Below are 14,373 nucleotides of genomic sequence, written 5' to 3'. Positions count from 1 at the left end.
TGTGGAGATTTCAGTGATTTTTCAGAATGTGAAAGCAATGATGTTGTGCTCTTTAGTGGTGTATCTACTGTGATAGTACTAATTTTACCAATATATGGTATCTTTCAATCTTAATTCTGTCATCTTCCTTCTGTTTTGAAGTCTCAGACTGAGCAGAGCCATGTCTCTTGGGCAAAAAAAAAAAAAAAAAAAAAAAGGGTTTCACAGTGCTGAGGATTTGAGAGAGATAAGTAAGTGTTATGGATAGGCTGTTCAGCAAGATAGTGTGGGTATGCTTGGTAGAGATTCCCACAGCTCCACTGTGGTGGTTTCTGCATTGCCGTGAAGTCTGAGGCAGATATGGTTTGGTGCGTGTTGTCTAGAGAGCAGGCTACATCTGCTGTTAATGGAAAATCAGGAGTAAATGCAGAAGGATTTTGTTGAATAAATTTCATTTAATATTTATGGCTTTCATACTAGTTTTCGTTGGCAACTTCCAAATTGCATTTGCTTAGGCTGCACCAGAAAACCCTCACAATTTCAGCTGTTACCTTATTTGAGAAAGCTATGCTATAGCTGGCTCTGTTTTGTGGTGGTGATTTACAGGACAGACTTACGGTCTGCATCTGTATAGTCTGTTGTTGGTGCAGATTGGTTTGTGTATTAAAGTTAAATTTTGTCCTTGTTTTTGTTTGTGTAACAGTTCTGTTTGTGTAAGAACAGAAATCTGTTCTGACACAAACATCTAACACAAAAAAATCTGATCTGACATGACTGCCCACTCTACAATGTGAAGATGAGACAAAAGAGAACAAAACCCCTCAGTTATATCCATGTAGTATAGAGATGAGAAGGAATGTGCAAGGAAAAATCAAGTAGTAGTTACTATCTGTAGTCATTATATATTAAAAAGAAACAGCAACTTTTCATGAATCCTATGGTTGCCTGAGAATATTGCTACAAAGTATGGAAATCTGTCATTTCCAGTGGTATCCAGTAAGGTTTTTTATTGCCCTGACTCTTGCAAATACTTAACTTCCAAAGTGCTGTAGGTTATTATTATGGTCCTGGTTTTGTTGTTGTTGTTTTTACACTTAAAGGCATTTCTTGCAAAGTGACACTCTTTTTTGCCATGCAGATCCTCAGTTTGTGGTGTACCAGCTAAAGGTAAAGATATTCACCTCCCCTTCAGGACCCTCAAGACGTGAAGACAAGTTTATGTACTTTGAATTCCCTCAACCTTTGCCGGTATGCGGTGATATCAAAGTGGAGTTTTTCCACAAACAGAACAAGATGTTGAAAAAGGTTGGTTTTCTTGTTTTTCTGGAAAATGTTGTTGGACCGATGCTGATGCAGGACTAGGATTTTGTCTATTTTTCAGTGATGTGTAATTGCTGTATTTAATTCTTTTCTAGTTTTCCCAGGTAGAGAATCTACCACAAAATGAAAGATGGATATTTTAAGTCAGTGAAATTAAGTACAAAGGTTAGATAAAAGTTATGCTGGATATGTTTTGCAGTAGTTTGGGTAGTAGTGAGCAATCTGATTGAGGAAGAAACGTTCTCGTTCTAAAAATAGACTTGCATACTGAGCAAGTTAACTCCAGCTGTTTTCTTCACTAAATTTTCTTAAGGTTTTAGCAGGCACAGAAGATCTTGTCTGTGTGCTGTTGGCTGATTTCTATCCATCTGTCAAATTTGGTTGAAGTTTCGAGATAATTGAGTTCCTACACACTTTGTGAAAATCTCTGCAATCTATTCAGCCATCTTTTGAGTTCATACTGCAGTGTTTTGTTCAGCTGCAACGCCTTGACATCAGACATTTAGAGAATTCACTCAGAACAGAGAATTTTATCAGTATCTCAGTTGTGGGGAAAAAAGTAATCTTGAACTTACTATGGCACCAAAATCGATGACTTCTTAAAGATAAATGTCTCATTGATTCTGGTGCTTGTGGAACTAGTTTGCATCTACTTAAGAGAAGGGTAGGAATGAAATCTTGATCTAAATACTAACTTTGTATTTACTACAAAAAAAAATCTGATCTTTATGAATAGTTGTTTACAGTTTAAGTTATAAAACTTAAGAGAATTCTTTGAGCAAATCTTGTGTACAGGCAAAACAAAAAATAAGAAAAAACTACAGTGGATTGGGAGACAAACATAAGTGATAAGATGATAGCCTCCTAACTGTGCGTGCAGGGTCTACCTATTAGCATGCATGTGTATTACACATCTATTTAGTTCATGGGTTTGTTCAGTTACAAGGTACAGTTAACTAGTATAATGATAATTTTTCAGTAGCTAGAAATATCCTCTTCAGCTGTCTGCAAAAGTTTGAACAGTTTATTAATAGGAATATTTTCTTCTGCTGCTTGTTTAACCAGATGTCTTAATTGTTCAGTGCAGCTGTGCAAGACAGAACTGTAAAACAAAGTATTTGGCAAATTGTAATGTCTCATTTTAGACATTAAAATTATTGATGCTTAAAGCTTCAGTGCACAAGAGAAAGTTTTGAAAGGAGCACCCAGATTAGTTCTGTGGGCTAGACATGAGGAATACAAGGAGGAGATGAAACGAAACCCAAACATCTGAGTCAAGGTCCTGTCTTATCTGGTCTCTGTTCTATCTGAACTGGGAATTGTGGTTTCTTTACTGTCTTTGGTAATATGTGGATTGCAAACAGACTTCATCAAAAGCATTGTGCTGCATTTCCCAGTCCCCAAGTAAGCTTTCATAACACCAATTCATAGTCCTGCTGGATCTTGGGTATGTAGCACCCAGATCATATTCCTGCATTTGTTTTACCTCTACAGAGAGCACTGAGATCCAGTGACAGCATAAACTACATGTCTTCATTGTCACATATGACTTCTGTAGTATAAGTTCAGTCTTCAAGAATATGTAGAAAAGTTTATAGAATTGTCTACAGAAATGTAGCGAGCACGTTACTGTACTGTAGTTTCATTTCAGAATGTTGTGTCAGCTGTGATTTCACTATTCTAGGTCTGTGGACTACAGACAGTGTGATGGTGCTCCTTTTCTCAGTGTTCTTGGACAGACGGAGCTAAGAAATGCTGAGATTTTGAAAGCTGTTCTTTCTACATCTGCAAGCTTTCCTGAGATAGGAATGGTCTCTTCTCCAGACAAAAGTCTTTTGTAAAGAAATCACCTTGATAATCTGCTTCAAAAATGTGTTGAACATAATGTTTAAATATCCTCAACCTTGTATAAGAATTCAGGCCAAAATAAAGTAGGTGTACAGTGTTAAATAGTTCTGATAAGGCCACCTCTGCTAGCTCTAGTGTAAATGAGCAGAAAAATTCAGGACATCTGTCTGGTGTAAGCATCCTAGTCTGTTTTATGAAATCACTGCTGAGTTCTTGGTGTTGAGAATTAGTGAAATATTCCATCTCTGATGTTTGCTTTGGCACCGGGGATAGTCCTTCCACATGGTCCCTCTGACACTGTTATGTAAAGTGACTAAGATGAGAATAGGCCAAAGGTGAATATTAGTGGCTGAAAACCTATCCTGGTGCAAATTTGAACACTTGTTTCTGTACAAATGTTTCACATCTGTGAAATCCCCTCTGTATGAGAGGTAGTGAAGCCTTTTTCTCTTCTAGATAAGTTGACTGTGTATTGTTTTTACTCAAAACCCGAAAAGAGGAGGCCTTCTGGTGTGGGGATTTATTGCAGACTTACCACCCTCTGGAGTGATCACCTAAGCTACGAGGAGTAGCTTAATAGGAATTACAGTATCGTATCTTTCAAAGATTCTGGCTTACTCAGACATGTTTATGGAAGCTGTAATTACAAGTCTGCTGCCCATCACTGGTTCTTTTTCTTGCAAGGTTTCTTCTTAGCAGATTTATAGGTAGTTGCTAAACAAATTTTCTTGCACACGTTGAAAGTTATCACAGTATCTGCTGCTGCTGCTGTTCCATGTGGGCACCGGTGATGCAGTCAGGAGCACTCTGAGGAGTAGCAAGAGGGATTATGGAGCCCTGGGAACACAGTTAGGGAATCAGGAGCGCAGATAGTTTTTTAATCAAAAAGGGGAGGGGATTGAAAGGGCCAGTCGAATCTGGCAAATCAGCAGATGGTTACAGGACTGGTGCCACATATGGGTTCATCTGCCTAGACCATGGGACTTGCTTTGAGAAACCTGGTCTGCTGGGTCTACCTGTCAGAGAAGGGAAAGAGCATTTTTGGTCATAGGATTGCCAAGTTGGTGAAGAGGGCTTTAAACTGGAGTTGCTGGGGGAGGGAAACTTCAATCCATCCTGTTCCTCCCTGTTTGATGCTGGAGTCAGCGATAGATGCCCAGAGCTTGGAGAAGGATCATAGGTCAGCAGGAGAACACCTGAAGAGCAGCACAAAGGAATTCCAGCCAGTAAGTCAGGATCCAAACTTATGCAGGAGCCAAACTTAAATGTCTCTATGCTAATGCACATAGCATGGGGAATAAACAAGAGGAGTTAGAGATGCCTCCCCTGCCTGCAGGGCTGTGACTTTGCTGGCATTATGGTGATGTGGTGGGATGGCCCCTATACTTGGAATGTTAGCATGGAAGGATACAGACTCTTTAGGAAAGACAGGCAGGGGAGGCGAGGAGGGGACATCACCCTCTGTCAGTGTGAGTGGTTGCAGTGCCTTGGGCTCTGCCTGGGGATGGATGAGGAGCTGACAGAGCTGATGGGTCAGGATTACAGGGAGGGCAAGGACAGGGGACACTATAGTGGGGGTCTGCTAGAGGCCACCTGACAAAAACCCTGGGAGGAAGAGGAGCCCAAAAAAGCTGCTTAATATTTGAGAGCCACCTCCACCAAGCTCAGGAGTGATGCATCCCAACAGAGGAAGTCAGGCAAATATGCCGAGAGGCCTGCATGGATGAACAAGGAGCTCCTGGCCAAACTCAAAGAGGAAAAGGAGGCCTGCAGAAGGTGGAAGCAAGGACATAGCCTGGGAAGGATACAGAGACATTGTACAAGCAGCCAGGGATCAGGTTAGGAAAGCCAAAGCCCTGTTAGAATTAAATGTGGCCAGGGACATCAGGCACAACAAGAAAGGCTTCTATAGGTACATCAGTGATAAAAGGATGATTGGAAAATTGTGAGCCCTCTCTGGAACAGAACAGGAGATCTAGTTACCTGGAATAGAGGAGGCTGAGGTACTCAGTGACTTTTTTTGCCTCTGTCTTCACTGGCAAGAGCTCCAGCCACATGGCCCAGGCCCCAGAAGGCAAAGGCAGGAACTGGGAGAACGATGATGAATTGTCCATTGTAGGAGAAGGTTTGAGACCATCTAAGGAACCTGAAGGTGCACAGGTCCATGGAACCAATGTGATGCATCCATGATTCTTGAGGGAACTGGTGGATGTAGTTGTTACACCACTGTCCGCATTTGAGAAGTCATGGTGGTCTGCTGAAGTTCCCACTGACTGGAAGAGGGGAAACACAACCTCAATTTTTAAAAAGGGAACAAAGGAAAATCTGTGGAACTACAGACCAGTCAGTCTCACCTCTGTGCCTAGCAAGATCATGGAGCAGATCCTCCTGGAAACTCTGCTAAGGTACATGGAAAATAAGGAGGTGACTGGTGACAGACAGCTTCACTACAGGCAAATGGTGCCTGGCAAATCAGGTAGCCTTCTACAGTGGGGTTACAAAATTGGTGAATAGGGGAAGAGCACCTGACATCATCTACCTGGACTTGTGCAAAACATTGACACTGTCCCAGTGATATCCTTGTCTCTACGTTGGAGAGCTGTGGTCTGATGGACAGACCACGCGGTGGGTGAGGAATTGGCTGGATGGTCGCACTGAAAGATTTGCAGTTAACAGCTTGATGTCCAGGTGGAGACCAGTGACGAGTGGTGTTCCTCAGTGGTGAGCATTGGGACTGACGCTTTGTCTGTGACATGGACACTGGGATGGAGTGCACCCTCATCAAGTTTGCTGGTGGCACCAAGCTGAGTGGTGCAGTCGACATGCTGGAGGGAAAGGTGGGATGCTATCCAGAGGGACTTGCACAGGCTTAAGAAGTGGGCCTGTGCAAACCTTATGAGGTTCAACAACGCCAAGTGCAAGGTCCTGCACCTGGGCCAGGGCAATCCCAAACACAAACACAGGCTGGGCAGAGAATGGATGGAGAGCAGCTCTGAGAAGGACCTGGGGGTGTTGGTGGATGAGAAGCTCAACAAGGGCCAGCAATGTGTGCTTGCAGCCCAAAAAGCCAACTGTACCCTGGGCTGCACCAACAGCAGTGTGGGTGGCAGGGTGAGGGAGGGGATTGTCCCCCTCTGCTCTGCTCTCATGAGACCCCACCTGGAGCTCTGCATTCAGCTCTCGCCCCCAACATAGGAAGGAGATTGAGCGGTTGGACTGAGTCCAGAGGAGGGCTATGAAGATGATCAAGAAGCTGGAGCACCCCTTATTGTGAAGACGGGCTAAGAGCTGGGGCTGTTCAGCCTAGAGAAGAGAAGGCTCTGGGAAGACCTGGTAGTGACCTTCCAGTACCTAAAAGGGGCTACAGAAAATCTGGGGAGGGACTCTTTGTCAGAGTGTAGTGACAGGCCAAGGGGTCATGGGTTTAAACTAAAAGAGGGTAGACTTAGATTAGATTAATTATAACTAGATTAGTAAAATCTTTACTCAGAGGGTGGTGATGCACTGGAACAGGTGACTTAGAGAAGTTGCGGCTGTCCCTTCCCTGGCAGTGCTCAGGGCCAGGCTGGATGGGGCAGCCTGGTCTGGTGGGAGGTGTCCCTGTGCATGGCAGGGGCTTGGAATTATATGACCTTTATGGTCCCTTCCAATGCAAACCATTCTGTGATTCTATGGTTAAAGAAAACTTGGGGCAATTGCTTCTAGGGAACACTGAAGAATGAACTCTCTGAAAATGTCAGAAGACAACAGTTGATCCGAAAATGGTACGAGTTTCATCAGTTCCATCATAATGCTAGCCTGGAACAGCTTGAAACATGTTCTTTATCTTCTGATTGCTGGATAGCATCTCCATCCTAATCTGTTGCTGCAAAATGATTAAGTGCCTGTTGGTGTCTCTGCAAAATGAAACTCCCATGAGGATATGGGAACCCCTGGATGATGGCTTAAATGATCTGGGGTTTGGATCTCAATCTGCAGTTAGAGGCAAATATCAACTCTAGAGTGAGGCATATTTTTCTTTCAGCCTGAGAACTGAGAAACTTCAAGAAACTCCAAGGAAGGTAGGGGTTATATGTGTTACATGTCAGAGTATTGTATGTCAGAATATTGTGATTAAATCAGCTTTTGACCCAGGTGTCTGATACTGCATTGTAGAATTTATGATGCATACTTAGTTATGGGAAGAAATATACCTGAGATTTTTAAGGCAAATTCCTGTGATGTAACTAGAAGTGAAGCAAAATACATTAAAAAAAAAAAGCCATACAACACATGCAAAAAAACAAACGAAAACCTAGCTAATACTCTTTTTCAGAAGCCTCTTTTTTAATTAGTATTCCTGTGAGCACTTGTTCTGATACTCGCATTTGGTACATAAAGCCCAAGTTCTGTTCATGTTTTAATTTTTTAAAATCCCTCTCTTTGGCCCATCCTATGTCAATTTTTTTCATGGTCTTGTATTAAATATCTTGGAGCTTGCCACTTTAGCTGAAGCTGACAGAATCCTCACTTTGAGTAATGGGTTTTGCTTTCCAGCGAAAACAGTGAAAGTTATCAGCCATAAGAGGTAATTCCCAAAAGCTTGATCAAGTCTTCCCTCAATTTGAATGGCTATACAATGTTCTAGTACCCATGAACTTAGTTGATTAAGCTAGTTTAGCTAGTGTAGCAGGGACGGAAGGAGAATAACTTGATGGTTTAAAAAGCTGGAGGGAGATGAAAAGATAAATAACCAGCTCAGGGAAGTTATATTGTTTCGTTTCTGCACCTGAAGACCTCTGCAAATTTACCCAAAGGAGACAAAGTAGAAGATACCTGGTGAGAAGTTTTTGTCTTGTCTTCTCCAGGCTGTATCAGTAGGGCTGAGTCCCTGCAGTTGCTTGTTCAGGCTGGCTTTTATATACCAAATATTATTTTCTGGTTCTGCTCCACCTTATCAAGCTTAAAACTAAGACATGACAAGACCATTCCTTCTGCCTCTGGCAGCATTTGTTTGCATCCAGTGGCCTTGTTTGCTTTGGCACTGTTTTCCTCCAAAGCTGCTTCAGCACTGTAGGTATAAGCCATTTTCTATTTTTTCCATTCATTGGTTGCAGTGTCATCAGCTTCATCCTCTCCTCTGCTGACCTCGCTGGAGAGGTGGTGTGGTACTGAGGACCAGCACTGAAGTACATTGCTGCTTTTGCAGTGTGGTTTTGAAGAATGATGCCAGTACTACCATCACCCACCTACAAGAGGTGGGATCTCCTTTAGCTCTGGTCAGGGCATGGAAATGCACTTTCTTTGTATCTTCTCTGGAGTTACAACCTCTCCATCAGAAATGAGGCTGCGGGTGGTATGTCCATTGCTTACTGAGCTGCTAGAAACATCAGCCACAGGCTTGCCTTCTCCTACGTTGTATCACAGAACCTGGACTTCCAGTCCTTCCTGTTCTGTAGCTGGAGGGCTGATGTCCTTGATCTTTCTGTTTTGACCTGAACTGGTATTTTGGTTTGAGCAGGAGTGGTCATCTCCTTGGATGACTATGTATCTTCTGGGGGATTCATCTTCAGAACCCAGGAGGAATATGGACCGAGTTATCCTGAAGACTTAATGAGGATTTTGCCTACTGCCACTTTTCTTCATGAGGCATTATGAGGAGTAAAACCTTCTTTTCCAGGACATTAATCTTCTACTTCCAGACCCCAGGGTGGATGTTTTTAAGACTGTATATGAGGTAGCATTAGTGAAGAAGAGGGTGCTAAGTGTTTGAACAGGCTGGGCCTGTCAAGAACCTGCTGATTGCTGTATTGAATGGATGGGCTCCAACAATACTTCCTAATAGATGATGACATGACCGGGGACTTGGTGTCAGTGGCAAACATCTATCAGCCTCCCAAGACAACTGTAATCATAGTATGTTAGTCTGATAAATTAGATACTGGTGTGTCAAAGTGGATAATTGCTTAACTACAAGAAGTGCTTCTGGCTGACATACTCAACTTTTACCTTTCCCCCTTCACTTCCTTAAAGATATGGGGTACCTCATAGGTGCCTTAGAAGCACTAGCTGGCAACTTTTTTTTGTATATTTTACCCTAGAGTACTGAAAATGGGGCTACTGAACTTCGGTGGGGAATGCAGATAGTTGTTTCATCAGACACCTTTTAATTCCCAGTGTTTGCGTGCTTAAACGTTTTTATTAGTTTGTGAGGAAGAAGAGCATAAGAAAAGCAGCAGCTCTTCCCAGTGCCACAGGAAGATGTGATGATTTACTGGTGCCCAGTTGCTTTCATCTGGGAAGCATGCTCATATGATGTGCACTAGAATCCCTTCTGTATCACCTCTGATGCCCATCCACTTTCCAGCAAAGGTGTTTAGCAGGGAAGACCTCAATTTTCCTATAAGAAATTAGAATTAGATCTCTCCAGTAAACTAAACATGTGAAGTAGATTAGAAGGATTTGCTTCCTGTTCTGTTCCTGTATAACATCAAAAATATTTTAGATTCTGGTATGTGTTATCTCCTTTTTTTTCCTTTCCCTTCTCATGTCCCACCACCTTTAACAGAAATGCAGAAATTTTGGCTATTGTGGGAAGGCTAGCTATTTGCATTTTGGATCTTTTGCCTTAAAATTCAAAACAGAGTAAAATAGAAGGTTCCATTTGTAAAGAGGAACTAAACGTAGCTCAGGGCTTCACATAGAGAAGTGCTTAGTGTGCTAGTCAGAACCAGCCTATTAATGGTATCTGATTGTGGAAACATCTACATTTGACTGACAAAAGTAGCACAAGAGCATTCAGAGCTATCCTACAGCTGAGAGTGTAAAGGTTGATGTTCCTGGATGTATTATCAGGGATTGTCTAGCCCAGAGCAGAACATTCCTTTCTGCAGGTTCTGTAGTATATACGTAGACAGGCACAACAGCCCTCCTGGTCATAACGATGGATGTAATGTACTGGCTGCTATCAGCTAGTTAGTTCTCCAGTGACTTTTTAAAATCACTGGTACATCTGTATTTTGCCTTTGTACATATGTACATAGATACCTGTTGCAGTGTTACAGTGGATAATCTGACAACGTGCCTTTCCAGATAACTGTTGATGGTCATCTATCAAGTTCTGCTTCTAGTTAAAGATTTCCTTTTGTGTAAAAGAACAGCCCCTTTCAGAGTATTACTGCTCTTAGCACTGGGCTGCAAGCATCTGACTGTTACAAACCATCTCCATAAAAGAATAATGAATACGCTGTAGGAGTTCTGTATTGTGGGGTGTCTTTGCTCAATCTTAACTATTCAGTATAAAAATAAAGAAAAACATGGTTATGAAGGGAGCTGGTGGTGGAATAGTCAACCTATGCTGGTTTGCACAGGTTGACTATTAAGTTTGGCTATATCTTGGCCAAGGTATGAGAAGAAAATGTCTCTGTGCCTTGTGATTGGAGGTTTAACACTTGTTTAATTGTCATCTGCTTTTTTTTGTAGGTATGATTGTTTTTAAAACTGCCTTTTATAAGGAGTCACTTCAAAAAGCACAAATGGTTAAAATTTAGTTTAAAGCAGAGTTTTGCATATTGTCTAGAAGAACTGGTGAAAATGTCTTTGCGTGCAATGTAACCAATGATGTGCTGTTGTTCAAACAAGTTTCATTTGATATTACTGATTTGTTTTTGACCAGTTCATGATGTTAGTCAAATTAATATGCTGCTGGAGAATATTAAAGCAAGCTTGTTCTTTGTTTTTCCTCCCCTAGGACAAAATGTTTCACTTTTGGGTAAATACATTCTTCATAGGACTGGATGAAAATTCAGACAAAGTAGAAAATGGAAGTCTAGTTGCAGATCAGGAACTTGATGGTATTTTCAGTACAGAGCGCTCAGATAATGATAAGGAATATTTAATCCTTACATTAACAAAAAATGATCTAGACAAAGCAAATAAAGACAAAGCCAACAGATATTTCTCTCCAAACTTCAAGGTCAGTATATATTTAATGTAAACAAAGCTGGAAAGCTGCATGAAGTTGTCTCATTTGTTTGTCTTGCTTTATGGAGGAACCGTTTTAAACTGTTGTCTGTAGAAATGTAATGTGTGGGTTTGCCACTATTTTGCAAAAGTTCTAGGTATTAAAATTTATCTGCTTTCCAAGGAAGTCAATAGAAGGTGTAAGGTTTTTTTTTTGTTTGTTTTGTTTTTTTTTTTGCAAAGCTGATGAGAAACTGGGAGAAAATGCTTATTTTTTTTTTAAGTATTTATTTAACCTTTTAGAAATGAGTAGTAAGAAACCCAGAGACCCAGGCAGCAGTCTTTCCTGTACCTGCTGCGTTGCAATTAGCTATGTGTAATTCCTGAGTCAATTTACAGAGGCACCCACTTCATGAGAATACTTTATGACCTAACCTGAGTTCAGCTTTGAGGAATGTAAACCAATGCTGTTGCAAAATGAGAAGAGCATTTTAAAGAAATCTGATGTTGTCTGGCTTGCTTATAAAATATAAGTAGTACTTAATTGAAGGTAATTATCATAGTTACCTGAATGCTGCATGGATTAGACTTTAACATAAAAAAGTCACTGGTTATAGTGTTGAAAAAGTATTTTATTCATTCCTGTGCACTCATTAAAATCTCTGTGCTATCAAAGATCTAGAAGGTAGGACAGTCAAAAAGCTTAGTGTGGCATGGCCCACTGCAGTAGTATGGCCAGCTGCTATAACTCAAGAACACAAATAGTTGGTGCAGAACTCTTCCAGCTGGGCTTGAAAAAAAACTGCTGTATTGCCAGTTATTCTTTATTTTGTTAGGAGTGGTACTGGGAGGCTGGCTACCATTCTAAGAGATTGTTCTTCCTTTGTTTCCAGATTAGGGAGAGGAGCACTTGTATGATTCAGTGTAGTGAAACGAGCCACGCTGTTTCAAATTTCACTTGTTACCTGTGCTCTGTTAAAGTTCAGGTTCCCTTTTTAAATTGTTGTTTTTTCCTTTCCCAGGTGAAGCTATTTTTCACAAAAACAGTAGAAGAGCCATCAAATCCAGAGGCTAGCAGTTCAACTTCTGTAACGCCAGATGTTAGTGACAATGAACCTGATCATTATAGATACTCTGACACCACTGACTCTGATCCAGAGAATGAACCTTTTGATGAAGATCAGCATACGCAGATTACAAAAGTCTGAATATTTTTTTTATCGGAGATAAAAAAGAAAAAAAAAAAGTGACAAACTTGAATAAACTGAAAAAAGGACCTTTTTAAATGGCAATAGGACATAGTGTCAGATTACCAATTATAGGAACAATTCTTTCCTGACCAATCTTGTTTTGCCCTATAAATCTACAGGGTTTGACACTTGTCCAGTTGAATAAAAAAGGTTACGTAGCTCTGATATGTATATACCTTTTTGTGTCAAAAGGACATTAAAACTTCAATTAGGAACTATAAAGATGGCACTTTCCCATTTTATTCCAGTTTTATAAAAGTGGAGACAGACTTAATGTGTATACGTAGGAATTTTTCCTTTTGTGTTCTGTCACCAAACGAAGTTTTGAAAAAACACGATTATACAGGTTCACATCCTGCCCCTTTTTTTGCACTTATGTGGCAACAGAAAAGTCTGCAGTTGGCTGAGAGATGTTTCTGGAAGGTTTTACTACATTCTAATGCATGTATTTTGGATGGGGGGATGGAAAATAATGCTCAGAAAGGAATATAGTCTGCTGGAGCTTGGCCTGTGTACCATATCCGGCTATTTACGTGCACCTTTCTTTAGCATGCTACCATAATTCATCCTGGAAAATTGAAGAGTCGCCGCTGTCACTGCTTGTTGTTTGTGCATTTTATTTTTTAAGTGTAATGGTGCTAGAAAAGGCAGCTAGAAGGAGTGATTCTGTATAGGGGTACAGGAATGAACCTTTACAACATCCTAAAGACCCACAAATGAAGGGAGAAAAGTTATTGGGGTCACAGAAAGGAAACACAGCAACAATGACTTAACCATACAAATGTGGAGGCTATCAACTAAAATATGGGCTTGAAACAAATTGTTTGAAAATTTGACAATGATTTATTAATTGTTCTTTTTCTGAATTGTAATGGCTGCTCCATCTCCTGTGTAATCAAGGCCAGCGCTAAAAGTCAGATGCTATTAGTACATACGTCAGTCAACACCTTACACTTACGTTATTAGCTTTTCAATCATATTCCTGCTGTGAATACTTAATGTGCTGCCTTGCAAGCTATTTTCTCATTAATATAAAATATTTTGTAGTGGTGCACAGGAAATTTCAATTGGAGATTCTTCAGGTTAGTGTTTGTTTTTACGATTTATGATGCATTTATTAAATCAAACCTCAGTCAGCTGTTCCACCCCTTTGACCTTACACATTCTATTACAATGAGTTTTGCAGTTTTGCACACGTTTCTAAAAATGTCATGAACTGTTGGGGAATTTTACTTGAATACTCAGTACTTATGATGTTTTTTTTAAAAAAAAAAAAAAAAATCACAGAGGAGACTAGTGTTGCCATGAATTCTCAACACTGCACATACATGAATACACGTATTTTAAAAAGCAGAACTTGTCCCAGATACATTGTCATTAAAAAAAAAAAAAAAAAAAAAAAACAACAACAACAAAAAACCACAAGTCAACTACATTGTTTGCTGTTAAAAAGCACAAATCAAAACAAATTAGATTTTTAAGCTGGCAGTGTTGTATTATTTGTTCATAGGGATGTAGCCAGGAGTAGGGCTTGAGATTTACTTTCAGTATAAATTTGACATGCCCAGACTGCAGATGACTTAACAGTACAACTACTGTTGTAATATAAACGTGAAGAAGCTGACAAAAATCGTTTACTCTAAAGCATGTCATGAATTGCTGTCCCCAAATTTATACCTTTTCAATTAGATTACTTGCGCTGATGTTCATTAGCTGTGTTCTTGCCTAGATAACAACTGTGTATGGAATCCATAAGGGCCCTGTACAGCAGCATTAATGGTAAGAATTTTGAATGTGACAAGGCAGGACTCACTCTTGGGTAAAGGAAGGTATAAAGTGCTTTTTTTGGTATCCATTGGTCAACTTTGCTCATCAGATTCATGATTCTAACAAAACTGATCGGTATCTTCTGACTTAGAGGTCTAATTAGTCTATGGTATCTTACTGGATCAAAATTGCAGGTTCCAGTGCTCATTATTCTCATTGTTTTTGACGAGCAGGAGGTGGTTACCTTGGGACATGACACTTAATTATA

General features: G+C 40.5%; 1 protein-coding gene across 1 annotated transcript in view; it reads left to right on the top strand.

The window, feature by feature from the left end:
- Positions 1-13,791, top strand: part of PTEN (phosphatase and tensin homolog) — a 46,913-nt gene extending 33,122 nt beyond the window's left edge. Inside the window, exons 7-9 of the mRNA XM_082765255.1 lie at positions 1,118-1,284; positions 10,877-11,101; positions 12,111-13,791. Of these exons, the coding sequence (XP_082621381.1) occupies positions 1,118-1,284; positions 10,877-11,101; positions 12,111-12,296 (578 nt within the window). The 3' untranslated portion in view covers positions 12,297-13,791. The remainder of the gene's footprint in view (positions 1-1,117; positions 1,285-10,876; positions 11,102-12,110) is intronic.
- The last annotated feature ends 582 nt before the right edge of the window (positions 13,792-14,373 follow it).

Source organism: Aythya marila (genome assembly GCF_965140915.1).
Source record: "Aythya marila genome assembly, chromosome: 7".
Classification (NCBI taxonomy): Eukaryota; Metazoa; Chordata; class Aves; order Anseriformes; family Anatidae; genus Aythya; species Aythya marila.
Note: the sequence above shows the minus strand (reverse complement) of the source record. Positions and strands in the feature narration are given on the sequence as shown.